This window comes from Neovison vison, chromosome 3, assembly GCF_020171115.1.
Source record: "Neovison vison isolate M4711 chromosome 3, ASM_NN_V1, whole genome shotgun sequence".
Taxonomy (NCBI): Eukaryota; Metazoa; Chordata; class Mammalia; order Carnivora; family Mustelidae; genus Neogale; species Neogale vison.
In genome coordinates this window covers 73,395,082-73,422,039 of record NC_058093.1, presented here as the reverse complement: position 1 = coordinate 73,422,039, position 26,958 = coordinate 73,395,082, and the positions used below count along the sequence as shown (strand labels likewise).

Genomic DNA, 26,958 nt, shown 5'->3' with positions numbered 1-26,958 from the left:
GACTTGGAAAATTTTTCCTTCACAAAGCATGAGATAGAACACCCAAGATGGTCATTCTTCAGTAATGAGAAATGATTAGCTTTAAGACTGAGCACTGCTCCTGAACCCACCTAAAAGATCGCAGAAGGAAGAACTAAAGAATCAAACTATATCCAAATATCTATATCCCAGGGAAAAAAAGCTCAAGAATATTTATAGAACTGAAAAACATCCAAGACCTAACAAGATGATATTCATAATGTCTGGTACTTAATAAAAAATTGCGCCTGGGTGGCTCACTGGGTTAAAGGCTCTGCCTTTGGCTCAGGTCATGATCTCAAGGCCCTGGGATCGAGCCTCACAACGGGCTCTCGGCTCAGCAGGGAGCCTGCTTCCCCCCCCCCCGCCTGCCTTTCTGCCTACTTATGATCTCTCTCGCTCTCTCTGTGTGTGTGTGTGTGTGTGTGTCAAATAAATAAATAAAATCTTTTAAAAAAAATTGCCAACTGTACAAGGAAGCAATAAAACACAACCCATAATGAGGAAAACAATATTATGAGATAAATAATCAAAGCCAACCCAGAACTAACACAGATGTTACAATTAGCTGACCAGGACATGAAAACAGTTACTTAACTGTATTCCATATGTTCAGAGTAGAGACACAGAAAATATAGGAAGACCCAAATAAATATCTAGAAAAGTAAGAAACATAATGTTTGAGGTAAAAAATACACTTAGTGGGGTTAAGAGCAGAATATATTCAGCAAATAAAAGATTAGTGAACTCTAAGACATAGCAAAAGAAACTGAAGAAAAAATGAGAAGAGCAGCAGTAAGCTGTAGAACTTCAAACGCCTAATATATAAGTAAACAGAGTCCCTAAAAGTCAGGTTGGGGAGGGAGAGTCAGATAATTGAAGAAATAATAGCCCCAAATTTTCCAAACATGATGAAAAGTATAATTGCACAAATAAAAGAAGCTCAACAAAGCCCCAGTGTAAGAAATACAGACACACACACACACAAAAAAAACCCTACACCAAGATCTATCACAATCACATAACTCAAAGCAGTTATAACAAAATCTTAAAAGCAAAACAGAGGGCAAAAAAACCCATAGAATGTACAAAGGGACAAAGATAAGATTTCTAGCCAAAAACGGTAAAGTGAGACAACAGTGAAGCATTATCTTTATATTACTGAAAGAAAAACACTATCAACTTATCATTCTATACTCAGTTAAAATACCTTTGAAAAAACAGAAAAGTAACCTTGAACTATTAAGCAATTAAAGCAAGACGGCAGGATATATGATTAATATACAAAACTCAATTGCTTTCCAATATACCAAGAAGCAACAGTGGAATTTAAAAATAAAAACATAATGCTATTTACATTAGGCCCACCAAAATGAAATACTTAGGTATAAATCTAACAGATACATTACAAAATCTATGAAGAAAAGTCAAAGTTTTAAATAAATGGAGAGATATATTCCATGTTTATGGAAGACTCAATATTATCATGATGTCAGTCCTTCCCAAATTGATCTACAGATTCAGTGTAACAAACCCAGTCAAAATCTCAACAAGGTATTTACAGATATTAACAAACTGATTCTAAAGTCTATATGGATGGGCGCCTGGGTGGCTCAGTGGGGTAAGCATCTGCCTTCGGCTCAGGTCATAATCCCAGGGTTCTGAGATTGAGCCCCACCATCAGGCTCCGTGCTCAGCAGAGAGCCTGCTTCTCCCTCTCCCTCTGCCTGCCGCTTTGCCTATTGTGCTCTCTCTCTCTCTGTCAAATAAGTATATAAAAAACCTTGAAAGTCTATATGGAAAGGGAAAAAACCCAGAAGAGCCAACACAATTTGAAAGGTAGTCTTTTCAACAAATGGTGCTGAAATAACTGGATATCCATATGCCAAAAAAAAAAAAAATAAAAAAACAAACTTCAATCCATCCTTTGCACCATACATAAACATTAACTCAGAATCTTCAAAACTCATCAGAGACTTGAATGGAAACCAAAAACTATGAAACTTAAATGGGAGAAAATCTTTGTAACCTTAAGTAAAGCAAAGATTTCAAGATATGACAGCAACACTACGAAATATAAAGTAAAAAATTAAATACATTATGGAATTCACCAAAATTAAAAAGATCAATTCTTCAAAAGACTCTGTTAAGAGACTGAAAACACAAGACAAAGACTGGGAGAAAATACTTGCAAAGCATAGCTCGGCAAAAGGACTTCTATCCAGAATATGTAAAGAGCTCTCAAAACTCAATAAGAAAACAAACAAACCAATTTAAAAATTAGATAAACAACTTGAACAGATACTTCACCAAAGAGGACCCACGGATGACAAAGAGCACTTGTAAAGATCACTAGACACTAGAGAAATACAAATTAAAACCACAATGAGATACTGTAACACATCATGACTAAAACTTAAAAGACTAACATTAACAAGTACTAGAGAGGATGTAGAGAAACTGGAATTCATACACAGTGCTAGTGGGAATATGAAATGATGCCCTGTGGGAAAATGTTTGGTAGTTTTTCAAAAAGGTTAAGTATATACCTACTACTTGATTTAACCACTTCATTTCAAAAAATCTACCCAAGAGAAATGAAAGCATAAGTCCAAACAAGGATTTGCACATGAATGTTCACAGCAGCTTTACTTGAAATAGCCCCAAATTGTAAATAATCTAAGTGTTCATGGATAAGTGAACAGTGGTATAGCTATATAATGCAATACTACTGAGCAACAAAAAGGAACAAACTAACTGATACATGCAACAATATGCATGAATCTCAAACTAATCATGCCTAGTGAAAGAAGCCATACCCTCAATCCCCCCTCAAAAAGAGTACCTGATTAGTTTTCAGTAAAATTGGAGGACAGTTAAACAAATCTACAGTGATAGAAAGCAGATCAACTTCCAGAACTGTGACACAACACACTTCTGTTATTTAGAAAAAAAAAAAAAAGGCAGATCGGTGATTGTCAGGAGTGGAGGGTAAGGGTAGGGTGGAGAGAATCATAAAGAAGCAAGAGGAAATCTTTGGGTTTGGTACAGTGTTTACTATTGTGATTGTGGTGATGGTTTCATGATTGTACTCATGTATCAAAACATATCAAATTGTATCTTTTAAATCAGTGCAATTTACTGTATGACACTTATACCTCATGAAGACACTCTACAACAAATCCATAATTGACACGTTAATGACCTCCTTAAATTGTACACAAAATAAAATCAACATAATTTACAAACTAAAGAGATTAAAACATGTGCTACCCAACTATTATCTTTGTGTCATTTTAAAATTTCTAGAAGGAAAAAGCAGGATGTTTTAAGCTGGTTACCTCAGCTTATTAAGAAACTGAAGAATACAAAAGTTTAATGAGGAAGAACTTAAACTGGGATCAAAATGGCTATAGAAACTACATTACAGTTTACTGGAGGCAAAAAAGAAAGCTCTATATTGGCATTTAGGGAAATGAACTAGTAGGTAAAATATCAGAAGTTCCCCAGTCTAGGAAAATGTCATTTAAATTTCAAGGAAATATGCTCTTTGAATTTTAATTCTAACCTTTCAAAAAAAAAATAACCTTGAAAAGGTTAAAATACTCCATCAAATGCTGTAATAAAAGAAGATATAAAATTAGAGACATGAAAGGCTACCCTTTGTTATAAAAAAAAATTGGTGTGTTGATAGTGCCTCATTCAGATATAACAGAAAACTAATACAGGATTTTTACAGTCTTTTTCATTAAATACTATTATTCTTCCCACTTAAGTTCATTATATACTATAATAATTAACAAATCTATTACCTGGGTTTATATAAAACCTTGGCTTATTGAAGATCTTTAACACTGCCTCAACTAGTATTCAATTTCATTCCAGTTCTATCTTAGTGCATAAATCAAAAATAAAGATAATAGTTTAATAATTTTTTTCAAAGTCTTTCATCCAGAATTGGTCAGTGGCACACCAATTTGATTCAACTTTTTTCCAAGAAATAAGGAAAAAAACAATAAAAATAAGACCAACAAGGATGTCTTATGTCTCTCTGTCCCACTCAAAGGTAGAAGAGAAGAGTCTCTGTAACTCACATTGAACAAAGTGGTCACTATATCACCAACAAATTAAACTTTCTAATTTTGGTTTACAAAAGCTGAGTTACAGTCATCTTGACCATGTCTGAGGAAGTTGGAAATACTTTTCTTTTTTTTTTTTTTAAGATTTTATTTATTTATTTGACAGACAGATCACAAGCGGGCAGAGAGGCAGGCAGAGAGAGAGGAGGAAGCAGGCTCCCACTGAGCAGAGAGCCAGATGTGGGGCTCGATCCCAAGACCCTGGGATCACAACCTGAGCCGAAGGCAGAGGCTTTAACCCAGTGAGCCACCCAGGCGTCTGCTTAGAATGTATGAAAGGAACCTAAAGTTTTCCAAGAATTCTTCAGGATCCTAAAAAAGTGCTACAAGGTTTCCAAGAGTTTGACTAATTCACGAGATGAGCAGTTTTCAATGAAATTAGGCATTGGGGCACCTGGGTGGCTCAGTTAGGCACCTGACTCTTCATTTTGGCTCAGGTCATGATCTCAGGGTTGTGAGATCGAGCCCTGCATCAGGCTGCACACTCAATGCAGTCTGTTTGAGAGTCATTCCCCTTCCCTCTCCCTCTGCTCTTCCATACCCCTCCACTCCACTCTCTGTAAAATAAATAAAATCTTAAAAAGAAAAAGAAATTAGGCATTGAAAAGTTAAATTAAGAGTAAATACCAACATCTACCAGTTCATCCAATTTATCAGCTTCTGAGAGTTCAATGTCCTCTATGTTCCTCCTTGCTCAATTCTTACTCATTAATTTTAAGTCACTATTAGCTCTTGCCTGGATTATGCCAGTAACCTTTAACCACCCTTATGTGCCTTCACCCAACCTCCATACAGGAACTAGCCAGAACTACCTGAATACAGAGGTAAAGTTCAAACTTCTAAAAGGGACTTTATAAGGCCCCTTTCTAATCTGATCTGTTCATGTTTCCTGGCTTCATCCTTTACCACTACTACACATATTCCCATCCAACATATAAATACCAAGAATGTGTATTCTCCCATAAACACACACTAGACCTCAGCCACACTCAGCAGTCTGCAGGCCCCCCAAAAGCAATAGCTGCCCTAAACGCCTCTGCACTTGCTGCCTCCTCTGACTGGATTGTTCTCCCCACTCTCATTTTTTGCTGACTTTCACCCATGCTGAAGTCTCATTTTAAATGCTGTATTCCCTGTGATATCTTCTTTGTCCAATTCCTTCCCTGCTAACCCTGTCTGATGAGCTATAACACCCCGCATTCAGCCTTCACCTTGCAATTCTCACTCTGAATCATAACTGTCTATTTTCTGTTATAAGATAAGCTTTCCATTTTAAGATAAGGTTTCCAAGTGTAGGGGTTGGGGTCTTATTCACTACTATGTCCTCAGTATCTAGCTCAGTGCCTGACCCACAATGGAAACTGAACAAATCTGTTCAGAGAATGTGCTGTAAAAGATACTCCATTCATAAAGAGGACACAAAGCAGGGCACCTGGGTGCCTCAGTCCGGTAAGCACCTGACTCTATTTTGGCTCAGGTCATGATCTCTCGGTTATGAGATCAAGCCCTGAGTCTAGCTCTGTGCTCAGCAGGGACTCTACTTGAGATTCTCTCTCTCTCCCTCTCTCTCCGTGTCCCTCCCCCCACTTGCTTTCTAAGTAAATAAATCTTTAAAAAAATAAAGTAAAGAGGATACATAGCAATTTTGAAAATCTTAATTAAAGAAATAACATACCTGTCTTTCCAACTCTTGTCCTGTGATACCAGCCTCCACATGAGCTGTCAGATTATTCTCATCAACCCAGAGGATTCGATTCTGTTGCAAAGGAAAAAAAAAAGTCTCATCTCCAACGTCTAATCCAAACGTCTCATCCAAATGTCTACTGACATTTTCTGAGGAAATATAACTTCCTAACTCAAGGAAGCAAGTGACAAGACAGAAAATTAGCAAACAGGGTTACCCATGCTACTACACTACCCATATATCCCAGACTACACAACATGCCAGATATAGTAACAAAGGGAGTATATTACACAGGAGGTTTAAAACACAGACTCTGTCTTTATTCAGGGATTAGTTTGAATTAAACTCTTCCTCTTACCTTAGCCAAATTATGTAACTAAGTTTAGTGTCTCCTCATTTGTAAAGTGTGAATAGTAACACTACTCATAAGGTTGGTGTAAGGATTAAATGAGATACTGCACATAAAATTTAGCATATGGGGGTGCCTGGCTCATTTGGTGGAGCATGCAGCTCTTGATCTCGGGTTGTGGGTTGGAGCCCCACGCTGTATGAAGAGATTATTTAAAAATAGAATCTTAAAAAAAAACAACAACCACTTAGCATACGAAGTTCCTGGCATTCTGCAAATACTCTCTGCACTACTATTAATAGTTAACAATCATATGTAACTTAAGAATATCAGAAGATGGCCACTGTGAGAGGAGAAAAAGTCACCTAAAAAGACATATGAGTATACTAAATGGCACTCCTGTTTTGTTTTTAATCCAAAATAGGACCAGGACAGAAACCAAAGCATAACCCGGCCTCCTGTTTAAAAGAAGGAACTGAGTATGAACTGGCTCAACTTAACAAATGTAAGACTGCCCAAAAATGTTTTTAACATTCTTGGTTAACCTATTTTTTGTATATATGACTCTTCGTGAATTATTCGCTAATAAATTTTAAATTTATATTAATTTTTATTTAATATTATTTTTAGTTTATATTTAATATTACTTATTTATATTATAACTATAAATTATTATACTTTAATATAAAATTTATATTATAACATTGTAATATGAAATCTATACTATAACAATACTTAATATTATTTACATTAACTATTCACTATTATTTATATTAAAATTTATATTACTTAATATTTGTTTATATTAATTTTAATTTAAAAATTTAAATTTATTTCTAAATAAATTTTAAATTTTCAAAACAGACTTCTTCCCCCTTCTGTTTGGCTGAGCAATCAGGTTAACATATACACTCTTCTTCTGGATCCCAGGGAAGCTTTCTTTGCATTTTGATATGTTCTATTTCATGGCAATAACTAACACAGGTAAGTTTAGCTCATAATAAAAAGGAAAGAATACAACAGACAATATGAAAACTGTCTACCTATCTTTCAAATTTGCATACAAATAACTGTACTACTTAATTCACAGTATTATGATAAACATCAAATAAGGTGATATATGTGAATGGACTTTTTGTTTTGTGTTATATAAAACTCTAATTTTAATCATACTCTCACAATAAGACAACAGCAATTTTAATACAACCAAATCAGTCTTTTGGTTCTATAGCCACTAAACAAAAGGAAATATTAAACTGAAGTAAAAAGACAGAATTCAGTAATCCATTGGTACCTTATAATAACTTAGACACATCTTCTCCTCTAGTAGGCTGGCTCTTAAAGAGATTACGTACTTGTGCTAACTATATACCTTCAATTTTCCAGGAGCCCAAACATATTTTTTGTAGGGAAAAAAAAAAGACTGAAGGAAGCACAGGAAAAAGAAAAACAACAACAAAAAAACAACAACCCTTTATAGGTACTCACAGAAAAGCTCCAAGAAAATATATAGAATACCCTATTATATCCAGTATACACTACCCAATACAAGTTAACAATAAAACTTTTAGACCAACAGGTCCTAGTATTATTGTATGTATTTAAGAAACATAGAAATAAAAAACTGGCATAACTATCATATTTTACACATACTGTATCAGAAGTACTCTATGCAAAATCATGCAGAGACATAGCTTATCAACTCTAAAGCAAATCACAATTTTAAGTACCATCCATCCACTACAATATTTAAAACAGTTCAATGTTAAAAGCAGTGAATATATAAGGTTTTTCTATAAAATAAATGGTTAAAAACCTGGCATTGAAAATCCTGGCACAGAATTTTAAGCATCTACTCAGTGTAAAAGACTTTTATTTTATATTATCTCACTTAATCTTCACAATTACATTCTGGTGGAATGTATTACTGTCTCTATTTTACAAATTCATTAACAGATTTAGTGGTAAATTTGTACACAGTAAAGTATATGTATACAGAAATCCAAACACAGTCAAAGCCTATTACAAAATAGGCTACTCTTAGGTGATCTTCTAAGGAAACTGCCTTTTCTTAAACTCTGGGATAAGGACAAAGGTTAATGGGGAACTTTACAGAAGAATAATCAGGCTGTTACCATCTAACATCCTGATTAATTTTAGCAACACTTAAGAGTGGACAACCAGGTATTATGTGCCTCCTGATGTGATGTGACGTGAGCTAGAAAAACACATCACCATCTACAAGATATCCTTGCTTAAAAAAAAAAAAATTAAAAGCTATGCCTGAATCTAACTAGACTTTATATCTGACTTTGAGTTTAGAGGACATACAAAGCCTAGAGGAAGAGTTAAATGACACCAAGATGAAATGACACGGAAATTCAAAATAAGACACATTTTTATACTGCAAATAACCTACATTTTCCAAAAGTCAGTAACATTCAAAAGAGGAGAAAGAAGGGGGTTTCAGATGAAATGAAACAGGGAAACAACCAAAAGCTAATATGGGCCTTGTCTGAATCCCCCTATGAACAAATGAAGTATAAAAGAAAGACAATTTTGAAACAACTATAAAATCTGAATGTGAATTGGATATTAAATGATATAAAGAATTCTTTTTAAATTTGCCAGAAGAAATAATAATATAGGGAGAAATGCCTTCTAAAAACAGATACATAAGGGGCGCCTGGGTGGCTCACTGGGTTAAAGCCTCTGCCTTCGGCTCAGGTCATGATCCCAGGGTCCTGGGATTGAGCCCCGCATCAGGCTCTCTGCTCAGCAGGAGGCCTGCTTCCTCCTCTCTCTCTGCCTGCCTCTCTGCCTACTTGTGATCTCTGTCTGTCAAATAAAATGAGTAAAATCTTAAAAAAAAAAGTACATAAGTGGGACGCCTGGGTGGCTCAGTTGGTTGGACGACTGCCTTCGGCTCAGGGTGTGATCCTGGAGTCCCGGGATCGAGTCCCGCATCGGGCTCCCAGCTCCATGGGGAGTCTGCTTTGCTCTCTGACCTTCTCCTCGCTCGTGCTCTCTCTCACTGTCTCTCTCTCAAATAAATAAATAAAATCTTTAAAAAAAAAAAAAAGTACATAAGTAATATTTAGATAAGTAGCATAATATCAGGCTTTACTTTTAAAATAGTCAAGAGGACAGTCTATGATGATGGAGAAGTAGAAGACCTTAGTTTCATCCAGTCCCCGGAATTCAGCTAGCTAGCTATCAAATCATTCTGAACACCTGTGAACTCAACCAGAGATCAAAGAAAGGAATAGCTGCAACTCCACAAATAGAAAATTGACCACTTTCTGTAAGGTAGGAGGTGCAGAGAAGTGAATCCAAGACAATATATGGGAAGATAAACCACAGCAGGAGGGAAAGAGAGACGATGTAAGCTGGAACCAGGAGGTGATATAGCAACGGAGCACAAAATCAGAACTTTTAGAAGTCTGCTCCAGTAAGGGACATCCCTGCCTGAAAGGTGCTCAGGTGGCGAAGGAGGGTGGAATCCTAGGCAGGACAGAGTGGTCCCAGGATCCCTGGGTTACAGGAAGACCAGGGGTGCCTGAGTGTGGCAGAGTACCCAGGCATCAAGTGGGAAAGCCAGCTGCAATAAGCAAGCCCAGGAGTGAGCTCTCAGCTCCAGGATGCCATATATTGCCACCCATGGCACAGTTGGGCGACTGCTCTTTGAGCAGGGGCCCAGCAAGCAGCAGAACTAGGGAGACCTCCCTCTCTCAGCCAGGAGGACTGGCACAGATGCACACTACAGGAGTCTACAGGGTTTAGAGACTTGAAATGGGGCTGCGTGCCTGATACAGAAACACTCGGTTATAGGACGGAGACCAGGGAGACAGGAATAATTGACTTCTTTTCCCTAAGGGTGCACTGAGGAGTGGGGCCCCAAGCTTTCAGCTCCAGGGCAAGAGATTGGAAGGCTGCCATTTTCATTCTCATCCTCTAAAGTGGCAGGAAAACTCTCTCTCTCTCTGCCTGCCTCTCTGCCTGCTTGTGATCTCTGTCTGTCAAATAAATAAATAAAAAATCTTTAAAAAATAAAAAATAAAAAAAAAATAAAGTGGCAGGAAAAGCCTTCAGGGAACAAAAAGCCACATATAGCAATCCGAAGCTGCTTACTTAGCCTGGCCCCCTGGCAAGGGTGGTGAAATTCCACTGGGGCAAATACACCCGAAAATCAATGCAACAGGCCCCTCTCCCAGAAGATCTGCAAGAACATCCAGCCAACACCAAGTTTACCAATCACACAGAAATGTAAAACTCCAGCACTAGGGGAAAATAGTATACAGACTTCATGGGTTTTTTCCCCCACGATTCTTTAGTCTTTCAATTTTTTTTCTTTTTCCTTTTTCAACCAATTTCTTGTTTTATCAACTCTTTCTTTAAAATCTTTTTTTAATTTTCATTTGTACAGTTAAACTCTATCCTTTCATTGTATTTAATTTTATTTCTGTATATATATATGTATATATATATATATAAACATATATATATATATGTTTTTCTTTCTTTACAATTTTGAGATATAGTTTCTTTTAACAAACCAACCAAAATACACTCAGGATATAGTGTACTGCTCTGTTCTGTTCACCTGTTTGTTTATATCCATTCTTTCTTTTTGTCTTTTAATTTTCATCTTTACATTTACATTCTATCCTTTCATTGCATTTAATTTTATTTTCATACATATACAAATACTTATTTCTTTACAATTTTGGGATCTACTTTTCTAACAAACAGACCAAAATACACACATGATCCGGGGTATTGTTCTGTCTGTTCACCTGTCTGATTACATTCTTTTTTTCTTTTTTTTCGGTTTCAGGTATCTTCTGATTTGTTTAGTGTATATTTCTCTGGGGTTATTGTTGCCATTTTAGTATTTTGTTCTCTCATTCATTTATTCTTCTCTGGGCAGAACGACAAAATGGAAAAACTCACCTCTACAAAGAGAACAAGAGACAGTACTGACTGAAAGAGTCCTAGTCAATATGGATATAAGTAAGATGTCAGAACTAGAGCTCAAATTAGCAATTATGAAGATACTAGTGGGGCTTGAAAAAAGCACAGAAGACACTAGAGAATGCATTTCTGGAGAAAAAAAAGAACGAAAATCTAATCAAGTCAAAATCAAAAGGGCTATTAATGAGATATAATCAAAATGGGGGCTCTAACTGCAGGATAAATGAAGCAGAGGAAAAAATCAGTGATATAGACAAAATGATGGAGAACAAAACTGAGAAAAAGAGAGATAAACAACTACTGGATCATGAGGGGAGAATTTGAGAGATAAGTGATACCATAAGGTGAAACAATATTAGATCACTGGGATCCTGGGGGGCGGTGGTGGTGGAGAAGGTATATTGGAGCAAATTATACTGGAGAACTTCCTTAATCCAGGGAAGGAAACAGGCATCCAAGTCCAGGAGGCACAGGCAATCCCCCTCAAAATCAATAAAAACAGGTCAACACCCTGACGTATAGTAAAACTTGCAAATCTCAGAGATGAAAAAAAATTCTTGAGAGCAGCTTGGGACAAGAGGTCCATAATATACAAGGGTAGAAACATTAGACAGGCAGCAGGCCTATCCACAGAGACTTGGCAGGTCAGAAAGGACAGGCATAATATATTCCTGTGCTAAATGAGAAAAATATGCAGACAAGAATACTTTATCCAGCTAGGATGTCATTCAAAATAGAAGGAGAGATAAAAAGCTTCCAGGGCAAGGGCAGCAGGGTGGCTCAGTTGGATAAGCTTCTTCCTTTGGCTCAGGTCATGATTCCAGGGTCCTGGGATTAAACCCTGCACTGGTCTCCCTGCTCAGCAGGGAGCCTGCTTCTCCCTCTGCCCCTCCCCCTGCTCCTATTCTCTTTCTCTCGCAAATAAATAAAATCTTTAACAACAACAAAAAAATACAAACAAAAAAAAAAAACTTCCAAGACAAAAAGAATCTAAAAGAATTTGTGATCAATAAACCAGCCCTGCAAGAAATATTAAAAGGGATCCCTTAAGCGAAGAAAGAACCCAAAAGGAACACAGACCAGAAAGGAACAGAGACAATATACAGAAAGTTACTTTACAGGCAATACAATGCCACTAAATTCATATCTTTCAATAGTTACTCTAAACGTAAATGCGCTAAATGCCCCAATCAAAAGATACAGGGCTTAAGATTGGATAAAAAAAAAAAAAGCAAGACCCATAGATATGCTATCTGCAAGAGACTAGTTGTAAACACAAAGACACCTTCAGATTTAAACTGAGGGGTGAAAAACCATTTATCATGCTAATGACCATCAAAAGAAAGCTGGGGAGGCAATCCTTACCTCAGACAAATTAGATTTTAAACTAAAGACTGTAATAAGAGATGAGGAAGTACACTATATCAGAATTAAAGGATCTATTCAATAAGAAAATCTAACAATTATACACATTTATGTCCCTAACATGGGAGCAGCCAATTATATAAACCAACTAATAAAAAAATTAAAGAAACACATTGGTAAGAATACAATAATAGTATCACACTCACTGCACTCACTGCACTCACTGCAATAGACAGATCATGTAAGCAGAAGATCAAATAGGAAACAAGGACTTCAAATGACACACGGGACCAGATGGGCTTCACATATATAGTCAGAATATTCCATCCGAAAGCAACAGAATATACATTGTTCTCGAGTGTACATGGAATATCCTCCAGAATAGATCACATACTAGGTCACAAATCAGGCCTCAAAAACTGGTACCAAAAGACTGGGATCATGCCCTGTATATTTTCAGACCACAGGGCTTTCAAAGTTGAACCGAATCATAAGAGAAAATTTGGAAAGAACTCAAATACATGGAGGCTAAAGAGCATCGTACTAAAGAATGAGGGGGTCAACCAGGAAATTAAAGAAAAAACATTTATGGAAACAAAAGAAAATGAAAACAAAACTATTCAAAAACCTTTGGGATGCAGCAAAGGTAGTCCTAAGAGGGAAGTATATAGCAATAGAAGCCTTTCTCAAGAAACAAGAAAAGTCTCAAATACACAACCTAACCCTACACCTAAAGGAGAAATAGCAAATAAAGCCTAGATCCAGCAGGAGAAGAGAAATAACAAAGATTAGACCAGAAATCATAAAAAAAGAAACAAAAAGAACAGTAGAACAGATCAATAAAACTAGGAGCTGGTTCTCTGAAAGAATTAATAAGACTGGTAAATCCCAGACTTATCGAAAAGAGAAAGGACCCAAGTAAATAAAATCATGAATGAAAAAGAAGAGACCACAACCAACACCAAAAAAATACAATTATAAGAACATATCATGGGCAACTATATGCCAACAAAGTAGGCAATCTGGAAGAAATGGATGCATTTCTAGAGATGTATAAACTACCAAAAGCGAAACAGGAAGAACTAGAAAACCTAAACAGACCTATAACCAGCAAAGAAATGGAAGATGTAATCAAAAATCTCCCCAAAAACAAAAGTCCAGGGCTGGACGGCTTCCCAGGGGAGTGCAACCAAACATTTAAAGAAGAATTAATATGTATTCTTCTGAAGCTGTTTAAAAAAAATAGAAAGGGAAGGAAAACTTGTAAACTTGTTCTATGAGGCCAGTACTACCTTGATCTCAACACCAGACAAAGACCCCACCAAGAAGGACAATTACAGACTAATAACCCTGATAAACATGGATGTCAAAATTCTCACCAAGATACTAGCCAATAGGATCCAACAGTACATTAAAAGGATTATTCACCACAACCAAGTGGGATTTATTCCTGGACTGAAAGGATGGTCCAACATCTGCAAATTAATCAGTGTGATACACTACATTGATAAAAGAAAGAACAAAAACCATATGATACTCAGTAGATGCAGAAAAAGCATTTGACAAAGTACAGCATCCTTTCTTGATTAAAACTTGGATAGAGGGAACATACTTCAATATCATAAAAACCATATATGAAAAGCCCACAGTGAATATCATTCTCAATGGAGAAAAACTGAGAGCTTCCCCTAAGGTCAAGAACATGGCAAGTACGTCCACTATCACCACTGTTGTTCAACATAGGACTAGAAGTCCCAGCCTCAGCAAACAGACAACAAAAAGAAATAAAAGGCATCCAATTAGTAAAGAAGTCAAACTCTTACTCTTTGCAAATGCCATGCTACTCTATGGGGAAGACCCAAGACTCCAACCCAAAATTGCTAGAACTCATACAGCAATTCAGCAGAGTGGCAGGATATAAAATCAATGCACAGAAATCAGCTGCATTTTTATACATTAAGAATTAGAAGAAACAGATAGTAAGGAGTTGATTCATTTACAACTGCACCAAAAACCAGAGATACCAAGGAATAAATCTAACCAAAGAGACAAGAATCTGTACTCAGAAAAAAAATAGAACACTCATGAAAGAAGTTGAGGAAGACATAAAGAAATGGAAAAATGTTCTATGCTCATGGATTGGAAGAACAAATATTGTCAAAATGTCTATGCTACCTAGAGCAATCTATACATTGAATGCAATCCCTATCAAAATAACTCCACTTTTTTCACAGAGCTGGAACTAATAATCCTAAAATTTGTATAGAACCAGAAAGACCCTGAGAAGCCAAAGGAATGTTGAAGAAGAAAACCAAAGCTGGTGGCATCACAGTGCTGAACTTCAACCTCTATTACAGAGCTGTAATCATTGAGTCTGTATGGTACTGGCACAAAAACAGACATATTGATCACTGGAACACAAGAGAGAACCCAGAAATGGATCCTCAACAATATGGTCAACTATTCTTCAACAAAGCAGGGAAAAATATCCAATGGGAAAAAGGCAGTCTCTTCAGCAAATGTGTTGAGAAAATTAGAGAAGCTGCATGCAGAAGAATGAAACTGGACCATTTTCTTATACCATACACAAAAATAGACTCAAATGAAGGAGAAATCTAAATGTGAGACAGGAAACCATCAAAATCCTAGAGAAGAACACAGGCAGCAACCTCTTCACTTTGGCTGCAGCAACTTCTTGCTAAACACGCCTCCAAAGGCAAGGGAAACAAAGGCAAAAATCCACTATTGAGACTTCACCAACAGGGGTGCCTGGGTGGCTCAGTTGGTTGAGACTTCACCAACATAAAAAGTTTCTGCACAGAAATGGAAATAGTAGACAAAACCAAAAGACAACTGACAGAATGAGAGAATATATCTGGAAATGTCTCATCAGATAAGGGGCTAGTATCCAAAATCTATAATGAGCTTAATCAAACTCAACACCCAAAAAACCCAAATAATCCAATCAATAAATGGGCAGAACATATGAACAGACATTTCTCCAAAGAAGATATACAAATGGCAACACATGAAGGAATGCTCAACATCTCTTTGCATCAAGAAAAAACAAATTGGGGGGCACCTGGGTGGCTCAGTGGGTTAAAGCCTCTGCCTTCAGCTCAGGTCATGATCCCAGGGTCCTGGGATCGAGCCCCACATCGGGCTCTCTGCTCAGCAGGGAGCCTGCTTCCTCCTCTCTCTCTCTCTGCCTGCCTCTCTGCCTACTTGTGATCTCTGTCAAATAAATAAATAAAATCTTTAAAAAAAAAGAAAAAAGAAAAAACAAATCGGGGCACCTGGGTGGCTAAGTGCGTTAAAGCCTCTACCTTCAGCTCAGGTCATGATTCCAGGGTCCTGGGATCGATCCCTGCATGGGGCTCTCTGCTCAGCGGGGAGCCTGTTCCCCCCGCCCCGCCTGCCTCTCTGCTTACTTGTGATCTCTGTCTGTCAAATGAATAAAATCTTTAAAAAAAAAAAAAAAAAAAAAAAAGAGAAAGAAAATAAAGAAAAAGAAAAAAACAAATCAAAACCACAAGCTACCACCTCACACCAATCAGAATGGCTAAAATTAACAAGTCAGGAAACAACAGATGTTGGTGAGGATGCAGAGAAAAAAATACCCTCTTACACTGTTAGTGGGAATGCCAACTGGTACAGCCACTCTGGAGAACAGCATGGAACTTCCTCAAAAAGCTGAAAATAGAGCTACCCTATGACCCAGCAATTGCACTACACCAAAAGTACAAATGTAGTGATCTGAATGGGCACGTACACCCCAATGTTTATAGCAACAATGCCTACAATAGCCAAACTATGGAAAGAGCCCAGATGTCCACTGATAGATGAATAAAGAAGATATCAAATATATATACAATGGAATACTACTCAGCCATAAAAAATGAAATCTTGCCATTTGTAACGACGTGGATGGAACAAGAGGGTATTATGCTAAGCCAAATATATCAACAGAGAAAGATAATTATCATAACATCTCACTCATATGTGGAATTTAAGAAACAGAGGATCATAGGGGAATAAGAGGGAAAAACAGAACAAGACTTAATCAGAGAGGGAGACAACCCATAAGAGACTCTTAATCATAGGAAACAAACTGAGGATTCCTGGAGGGAAGGAGTAGGGGGACAAGGTAACTGGGTGATGGAAATTAAGGAGGGGATGTGATGTAGTGAGCACGGGCTATTACATAAGACTGACGAATCACTGACCTTTACCTCTGAAACTAATAATATATTATATGTTAATTAACTGAAATTAAATAAAAATTTAAAAATTAAATAGTCAAGAGACAAAGAAATATAAAGCCAATATGATAAAAAAAAAAAGTCAATAATTAGTTAATCTAGAAAATGGATATACTATTGTCTCTACTTTGGTGCTTGAAAAAAATTTCAAATTAATAAAATAAATAATAAATAAATCTTAAACTTTTTATAGTAATGAAGGCATATGCAACCACAAATATTGTTGACTATATAAACTTTAAGTTCATTTCCAAATCAAAGCTTTAATATAGCACAATGTCCAACTCTTGGAAGGAGCCATAAGTCACAAAATAATCCTATGATTAAAATTAGTTTGCTCTCCATTCTTCCAGAAGCAAAAGTGCAAGAGCACTGAAAATTTGGGGAATAAGTCTTGGTGTTTCAAATTCAATCTTAAGTAATAACACTTGTTTTGCTTTTAACAATACAAATCAGGTCATCTATTGTATCGATATTCCAACCCATGCTTCTCAAATTATCAATTTCTCAGGTCAATTTGGTAGAAATTACCAAGATATATACCTGAATGTGAGTGAACTTAGCTTTCTGAGACCTGAAGACAATGGTAAAATAGAATGATAAAATAAGTTTAAAACAAAATGTACCAAAATATACCTTTTTAATGACAACTAAGACTGAGCCACAAGAGTTTTTTTTAAAGCAAACACTATCTTCAAATATGTCTGAAATTATCATATACCATTTGTGAAGTATCCAAAGAAATAATTGTTCTTGTCTCATCTGCAGGACACATTAGGCCATATGATACACTTGTTCCTCCTGTCAAAATAGAAAACAATTTTAATATTTTATTTTTTAGCTACATTTCTAGGGCAAATCCCTAATACAAAGTATACAAACAGGCCCACTAGAAAAGTAATACCTATTTCTACTTTGCAAAATGTAATTTGCAAATGCTAACACACTAAAAGCAAACTCACCTTTATTTTATGCTGCGTGCCAAAATGAAGAAATATTATGGAGCTGAAAGCAATGGGATATGGCTCCATCCCCTGGGCACACTCAAGTGACGCCCCTAGCTTTTTGTGAAACTCCAAAAACATGATTAGAAAAATTCTAAGCTAATGATTACTCTGAGATATTGCTTAAAAGAAAAAATACTTCCTAATTCAACTAAAGACACCTTACCTTAATTATAAAATTCATTTATCATTTGAAATATCTTATACTGTCATACAAAAAGACTTTAATAAATTAGAATATAAGCAAGTTAAAATTGCCCAGATTATATAAAATCAAACAAATATATATGTTAATGATGAAAAGGTGATTTTAATATAGAATAAATATATACAAGTATATAATCAATGTACTCCTGTTTCCTATTAACATTTGCTATCAAAGGAAAAATGTTTTTTTGATACCAACATAAAATAATACTGCGTTTAGTCCTTAACCGTCTGTCTTACCATATACTAGAGGAAATTCTTAATTGGTATTTCCATGTGTCTTGGATAAAAAAAACTCCTGATATGAGTAAGAATTACAGGAGGTGGTAACCTACTATATTCAGTTTACTTTTACAAGGTGAGACCGTGAACTGTTAATTAAGAGCATGCCTGTAATTAGTAAATACTATTTGCTTGTCATAGTCATTTGAAATCAGAAAAATATTTCACTAAAAGCAGCACTGTGTTGCCTTTTTTTTTTTTTTCCATGAATTAAAAGTATCAGCTGAAGAAGGAATCTGGAGCTGATTTGTTTGGGGTCGCACTTCTGTTTCATCAATGCTAACTGAATCAGTGAAGTCAATTTCCTTCGGCTTGTATAGGTTATTAGAATGTGGCTAATAAATGATCAAGAGATCAAATTTGTCTTCAAGGCAAATTTGTTTTAAAATGCAAAGCAATGTTAGTTTTCAACATTAAAATGTATTACTGATCTGGTCATCATTGTCCTAGTTGATCTTTCACACTGCATATTTTTCCTTCTCTAAAGTATATATATTGGATATATTTAGCCTCTGAAAAATAACATTCTCTCCATAAAGAAAAAGGTTATAAAATAATTACTAAGGTGGGAACATTTTCTTATTTAAGCATTAAGTCACAGTGTGAATTGGGATCTATATGGCAAAGAACCCATGAACAACATGTTTCAAACAGTTTAGGTGATAGATCTACTCAAAAATGAGCATAAAAATTTTTTTCAGAATAATCATATCATAATTACAAGAATGTTTGCTTTCAATGGGATGATACCAATATTTAGAATACAAATAATTTAAATAAAAATAAAAATAAACACATTTAGCATATTAAAATTTAAAAGGCACAATACCTACCACCAATTGGTATGATACAAAGGTTATATTTGCACGCTAGATTCACAATCTTAACTACATCATCATGACATGCTGTTGAAGAAAAAAAAAGGAAAATGAATTAATCACAGGGATATGAACAAAATCTGGGTAACCCTGCAAAGTAAAGGTCCATGAAGTTCTTTAGTGTATAAACTTTTTCTTTCTTTATTCACTCATTAACACACATTAAAGAGCTACATTAAAATAAAATGTTTACTATTTATCTTTTTAACTTTTTACTTTTAAATGATTTCATACTTATAAAAAGGTTGTAAAAAGGTACAAAGAAGTTTCTTCATCCAGCAGCCACAAATATTAACATCTTATATTTTCAAATATCAAAATCAAGCAATTTACTATTACACAATACTATTAACTAATACATAGGCCTTATTCAAATTTTGCCTATTGTTCCACTAATGTCCCCTTTTCTGCACCTGCCAATCACACACTGTATCTAGTTGTCATGTTTCCTTACTCTTCTTTATTTTTTGTTTTGAAAGATTTTACTTATTTATCTGACAGAGAGAGAGAGAGAGAGAAAAAGTGTGCACAAGCAGTGGGAGCTACAGGCAGAGCAAGGAGCCTGATGTGGGGCTCAGTCCCAGGACCCTGGGACCTTGACCTGAACAGAAGGCAGACACTTAACTGACAAAGCCACCCAGTGACCTCTCCTTACTCTTCTTTAATCTGAGAGAGTTCCTCAGTCTATTTTTTATTTTCATGGCCCTGACACTTTTGAAAAGCACTGGTCAGTTATGGCATAGAGTATCTGCCAATTTGGGTTTCTGCCTCATCATTACATTCAGGTTACACATCTCGGTAGGAATTCCACAGAAGTGATATTGTGCCTTTCTTACTGAGTAACATCTGGAGGCACATGATATAGACAGGTCTCATTTCTGGTAATGTTAACTTTCATCCTTTGGTTATAAAGTATCAGCTAGGTTTCTCTACTATAAGAAGACTATAATAAGTATCTTGTGGGGAGATAGTTACTCTATATAAATACGTTTCTCATCATATTTCACCCACTAATTTTTGCAGCCATTGATTCCCTACTGTTTTTTAAGCAATTTTTAAAATGCTATACATAATGTACTATGTATATTCCTTTCTATTATACTCAACTAAAGAGTACTCTTTATCAGAGTAAAAGTTATATGAGTAACAAAAACCTGACAACAGAAGATCTTAGATACAAGACACAAGATTCTAAACCTCAATTTGACGAGCAATAGAGCATTAAGTCAAGGACCAACATGGCAAAGAAACTATCTGAGAAAGATAAATCTTTCTCCATTTAATATGGCATGGCAAAGAAGAGAAAAAGACTTGACATAAGGAAACGATGCAAAAATCAAGTATTACCTGCTAAGAGCTTGAAAGGGAAATTAAGGATGTAAAACATACAAGTGAATATCCATTAATGAAAGGAAAAATATTGTTCTATAAGAATTATCATTTCTCAGGTTTGTTTAAAACTAGGAATATGTCATTTGCGTCATTCCAATTTTTTTTAAGATTTTATTTATTTATTTGACAGAGATCATAAGTAGGCAGAGAGGCAGGCAGAGAGAGGGGGAGAAAAAGGCTCCCTGCTGAGCAGAGAACCCGATGCGGGGCTCGATCCCAGGAACCTGAGATCATGATCTGAGCTGAAGACAGAGGCTTTAACCCACTGAGCCACCCAGGTGTCCCGTGTCATTCCAATTTTTAATAAAAATCCACTTTAAGTTTTCAGATTAAGCTTATAAAAATTACTATGTTTGGTAAAATTTTTTACTAAGTGGAATACCAGTTGATTAATAACTAATAAAATACCCAAACAAAAATCCTTCAACAAGACTAAACTACTTCTAGGACTGTCACCTAATCAGAAGCTTTCTTTGACCACGCTATATGACATAGCACTCCCTCATCCCACTGCTCACCTATACAGCTCTCTATTTTCCTACTGTGCCTTTTCTTCACAGCACTTATCCCCGCTCAATACATTATACATTCATTTCTCTTTTTCCTGTCTCCTTCCTCACTAAATTGCATGGCACCTGAGAACAGATTTTTGTTGTTCACAGCTCATCCTTAATACCTGGAACGGTTCCTAGCACATATTTTCACAGGCCTAAAGTTTTGGTATTTAGACAGTTAAAAATACTGCATAAATACTAAGTTTAATAAGTGAAATGATTTAATTATTATTTTTTTAAGATTTTATTTATTTATTTGACAGAGAGAGATCACAAGCAGGCAGAGGCAGGCAGAGAGAGAGAGAGGAGGAAGCAGGCTCCCCGCCGAGCAGAGAGCCCGACGCGGGACTCGATCCCAGGACCCCGAGACCATGACCCGAGCCGAAGGCAGCGGCCCAACCCACTGAGCCAATATGTAATTGTTAAGGAAGACTTTATTTTTATAAGCATACTTAGCCACAGACAACATAAATGAGTAACTATTTGTCCAAACTAAGTGAAAGGCAGAGATATTCACACTATGTTAAGGGTCACAATGGTGACAAATCCTGGTTTAAGGATGAGTCCAAATCATAAAAATTACATATATTACAAGTTCTTATTCTTAGACAAGCCCTAGACATCCTATTAAAGCAAATATACAATTCAGATTCAAATTACAGCCAGACTTAAAGACATCCACAAGGATAGATCTCCTAGGTATGTGTATCAATATGGGGAGTGTGTGTGTGTGTGTGTGTGTGTGTGTGTTCAAACTGTAGGATAAGATAGCCGCCTCCACTCTGTGGCATACCACACTTGCCCTCATTCAAAGAAAAAACCCAAACTTTATCACCAACAGAAAATTTACATTAAAGTTAAATAAAGGCCTCAGAGATCTGATAACTTGTTGAGATTATTATATTATATTATTATATTATACTGAAAGATTCAACAGAATAAAATTATAAACTTACTTTAGACATCTTTATACTATTTACATAGATTCCTGAGGTACAGAACATGATGGTAAAGAGAATATTTTAGAAAAACTAATCTCTCAAGAGTATATGGGACGGTTGGAGGGAACAAGAAACTTTAAGCATGAGAAAGAACCTCACAGGCTATTAAGAAAAATCCAGCTATGTGTTGATAAGGGTCTGATTTGAAAACTGATACAGAAAAAAATAAGAAGGACAACGTTTTAAGGGAACTGCCAAATGGGACAGATTTCACAGAACAAAGAAAACTTTTATGCAACAATAGACTAAATTGTTTCCTAAATCTGGATTTTTTGAAATATTTGTATTTCCTAAAGCAAGACCTACATTTTCATTATGGTAATTTCTCAGTATTTTAATAGTCAGACACACGAAGAAAATACCTAGAAGGCATGCTTGAAAGTTCTACTCAAGATATATCATCAAAAGATGGTCTTCCTATGGAAAATGAAAACTGGTAACTTTTGCTTTCATTTTTTCCAGTAAAAAAATGGAAATAAATCCTCCCCAAATCTTGGTAAAGAAGTAGCCTAAAGCTACTAAAAGAATACTGGGAGAATATATACCATAAGTATCAAGACAGTAATTTAATCTCAGCTACACATGCTCTTGGATTTTCCTCCTATGTATGTCACCTCCCTCCTTCCTCTATATTAAAGTATGATTTTATCCTTCAGATACTCCCTGTAAAGTAAAAGGATCACATCTAAAAACAGATGAGCCAACTTCTGAAAAATAAAATACTCCATCTACTCCTTTAATAGAATCTAAAGAGGAAAAAGGACCAGACCACTGGAACTTTTTTTAAAATGGTGGTTTGGACAGTAAGGTACACTATACCAATTCTGCTTTAAATTTTCTACTAAGAGATAGATATAAAAATCATATAAATATACTGACTGTCTAATCATCAGCAAGAGCAAAATAACAACATAAAGCTCATCCATCCTCTTTCTCAAGGCAAAATCATGAATGATATTAATTTTTCAGAATTTAATTATTTATATCAAAGACAACGGGTATCTTAAACAATTTGTTTCACCATTTGGACATAATGCTTTTTAGGCCACAAGCTGATATCAACAAATTACTACAACAAATTTGCAGGAATTAACAGTTAAGAGTTTCTCTATCTCTGAATATATCATTGATCGATATTAATTTCATTAAGCTTTCAAACTAACCAGAAATAGATTTTTTTAACTGAACTCCAAATATGATATTAACATTTAAAATGAAAACTTAATCATCAGCAAGATCAGTCATGAAAACCAATAGTTCAGGATGCTCAGATCAAGAAAGAATTATATGACTTTTGGTAAACTTTAAAAGTACAGCTACCTGTACTTTTTACAACTCCTATGTTCAAAAGTACGTTATTTCCAATACTAAATTTACTTAAGATTTCACAATACTAAATTAATGACACAAAGAAAAGAAAGAACTTACTTGGCCATAAAACTATATCAGGAATTCGCTGAAACATTCCTTCCCTGAGCAAAAATATCTCATGAAGACAATGACCTGTTTTGCAATTTAAAAAAGAATATGTAAAAACATCTTAAATTATAGGAAATTTTAAAATTAAAATCAAATAGTGCTTCTATAAGGTTGCTTACCATGAGCTCTAAATACTCGATCATCTGCTTCTTGTGAATATGAAATATTAGTCTCTTTAAGATCATGAAGAAAATCTTCATTTACAATAGAAGGAGGTGTATCACTAGGGTTTAAGGATGCCTAGAAAATAAAATTGGTTTCTTTGACTTATTTCTAGAAAATAAATTCTGAATATCTGGTTAGGAGAATGATCATAACATGTAAATTTTTAATATCCAAATTGAGACAAAAGCATGAGAAAATACCAAATAACACATGTGGAAACCAACTCTGTGACAATAACAAATTATAAATGGTCCAGTTAATCACATTCTGTAACATAAGTTATAGAAGCCATATGTTTCCTCTTTTGCATCTATGCCCCACTTTCTCATTGTTTCTTAAGACTGCAATCAAGAACAGAGAAGATAGCAAAGTCTCAAATCTCTCATTTTAGATCAAGGAAACTGGGGAAAAGCTAACTTTTTTCATCATCTACATTTTCACCTGTAGATAAAATTTACCATTTCTCATAATTCAATTATTATTTTAAAATGATCAGTAAGAGGGCGCCTGGGTGGCTCAGTGGGTTAAGCCGCTGCCTTCGGCTCAGGTCATGATCTCAGGATCCTGGATCAAGTCCCGCATCGGGCTCTCTGCTCAGCAGGGAGCCTGCTTCCCTCTCTCTCTCTCTGCCTGCCTCTCTGCCTACTTGTGATCTCTCTGTCAAATAAATAAATAAAATCTTAAAAAAAGAAAAATGATCAGTAAGAAACCTCATAATAAGTAACAGGTCCATTTTCACAGAACTGCTTTAAAACTTGTAACATTATAATTTGATACTTAATTTCAACTAAGAGGTAAGCTGGGGAAAAAAGTCTTTAACTTAAAAGCTATGCAACATGGGGGAAGTCACAACTTTTCTGGACCCTGGCTTCTTCACCTAGTAAATGAGATTATCACCACTAAATTTATACAGCTACCATAAAGAAGAAAGGTTAAATGTTGTAACTTTTATGAAAAGCATCAAAAACCTGCCGACCATATATGTAGGCAGCCTCTTCTTATTTGTAAGAAGAGGCTGACCAAATCAAACCGGCTATTAAAAAAAAAAAGAAAGAAAGAAAAAGAAAAGAAAGAGCTATGCTATAGTATTTGGAAAAAAAATATATGAATGTGTAAAAATATATATATGATATTTATATACTGTTAGTATCTTATTAAAGGGTCTGCATTTCATATTCAATTATATGAGAAATATTTATTGAGTGTGTGTTATATACGTGGCAATGTTCTAGGCCTTGGGGATACAGCAGTGAGATAATCAGGTAAAAAAATCTTGACCTCAAGGAATTTATGCTATGGTGAAAAGAAATGACCATAAGGACCCCAACAAAACATACATATTACTATTTTGTTGTTAAAAATTGAAAAGAGCTCAAAATCAGAAAAAAATGCATGTAAAGCCGGTGAAATTTTTGAATATGGTATATAGATTGCATCAATGTAAAAAAAAAAAGTAACTACAAATAGTCAAAAGAAATAATTAGGGAAATAAAAAAAAAGATCTTTTAAGAAAAGTTGAAAAAATTCGGTTTAGGAGGGGTAAAAATTAGCTGTTAACATAATTTACTTAGTAGAATAAAATGTAACTGTGGATTTAGAAATAAATCAAACAAGCAGTAGCTGAATATTTAAGTCCTTAAAAACATGTTGGATACAGTAGAGAATATAGTATAAGCTATAGTCCCTGAACTTACAGAACTTATATACAGTTTGAGGGACATGAAGAATACCATCCCATAGCAAATAATAAATAATAAAAATCATAAAGAAAAGCTATTTTGTTAGTTTTATATGAATACAGTTTAAAGTTTTTTAACCCTAGCTTAAGAAAAGTGAAACTACATGCACTAAAATGATCACTCACATCTTAATCAAATTTTTATTTTTTCATAAGTCTTCTAATATTCTGAATGTTTTGGTATTAAATGTAAAATTACATTTATTTCAAATTATTCTGTATTAATCCTGGATTACTGTCAGTTCATTAAATATCCTAAAATTAATAGCAACTTATAATATTTTTGTAACAGTCCTATCACAGATTTAGTTCATGTGCATTTAACTACCACCCTATGAAAGGTAGAATGGACAGTTATTGCTCTCATTTCTCAAATTAGGATAACTAAGGCTCAGAGAAGATAAAAAGTTTACCAGACAAATCTCAGATAAATTTTGAGATTGGGATCCAGATCTGTGATGCTGTAAAGTCATCCCTAGAAAACCTAGCAAGGCCAATAAAACCAGTAAACTTCTTAACAACAACAACAACAAAAACAAAAACAAATGCATTAAAGCAATTATAACAAATTACAAAGATAAATCTAGCTGATTTGGGATTAAACACATGTCCATGCACACACAGACACACCCACACAGACTTAAGCATACTAGTCATCATTCTTATTTGCTTACTTTAGAGGTAGTTTTATGCTCCAGACTTACTCCAAGGGTATTTTGGATCCAGTCTTTAAAAGTTGGTAAAATCATACCACTAAGAGGGTACCTAAGATTACAAAGAAGATAAAACATTAGAGTAAAGGATCTTCATTTACATTTAAATCTTCGCTTTGGCTTCTAGTAATGGTCAAGTTGTTCCTATTAAAACAACACCCTCTCCCCAACATATAGCTATAAACTCTGGACAAAAACAAAAACAAAACACAACTCTGAAGGCAGTACAGACAGACAAAAGCAGGCAATAATAGAGGGTAGGGGGTGTGATACACTTAGAAAAAGTAAACAGCATTATGTAAGTTTCCGAGTTTTTTTTATTTTTAATACAGGTTTTAGAATGAGGGACAGCCCAGTTGGTACCAAAAACGGGAAAAAAAATACAGAAAATCTATTGTCTTCCTGCCTTGAAAAACCAGAAGGCAGTATTTGCAGTGAACACAACAGCTGGGAAGAGTCTCAGAAATCACAGAAAAGGAGACAGTCATTGAGTGATGTATGTATAAACTCTGTCCAAATGCTTAGCTGACCTTGAATTACACACATATGGAGCCAACTTGAAGCAGCCCAACTAAGCTTAAAAAGAACCCAGTTGCTCACCACCACAGAGGGAAATGGGAATTTGAGAATAGTCAAGTTAATTACTTGATGTTAAAAAAATAAATAAAGCCTCTTCAGAAGAACATAATAGAATACAGGGTTTCTACCACAGACTATTTACATTGTCCAAGATGCACTCCAAAATTACTAGACA

At 35.2% G+C, this 26,958-nt stretch overlaps 1 protein-coding gene across 1 annotated transcript in view; it reads right to left on the bottom strand.

Moving 5' to 3' along the window:
* AGPS (alkylglycerone phosphate synthase) overlaps window positions 1-26,958 on the bottom strand; it is a 160,773-nt gene that overhangs the window by 79,327 nt on the left and 54,488 nt on the right. Inside the window, exons 3-8 of the mRNA XM_044242402.1 lie at window positions 26,166-26,256; window positions 23,708-23,828; window positions 23,538-23,612; window positions 19,118-19,189; window positions 17,513-17,592; window positions 5,833-5,913 (exon numbers count right to left, since the gene is read on the bottom strand). Coding sequence (XP_044098337.1) covers window positions 5,833-5,913; window positions 17,513-17,592; window positions 19,118-19,189; window positions 23,538-23,612; window positions 23,708-23,828; window positions 26,166-26,256 — 520 coding nt within the window. The remainder of the gene's footprint in view (window positions 1-5,832; window positions 5,914-17,512; window positions 17,593-19,117; window positions 19,190-23,537; window positions 23,613-23,707; window positions 23,829-26,165; window positions 26,257-26,958) is intronic.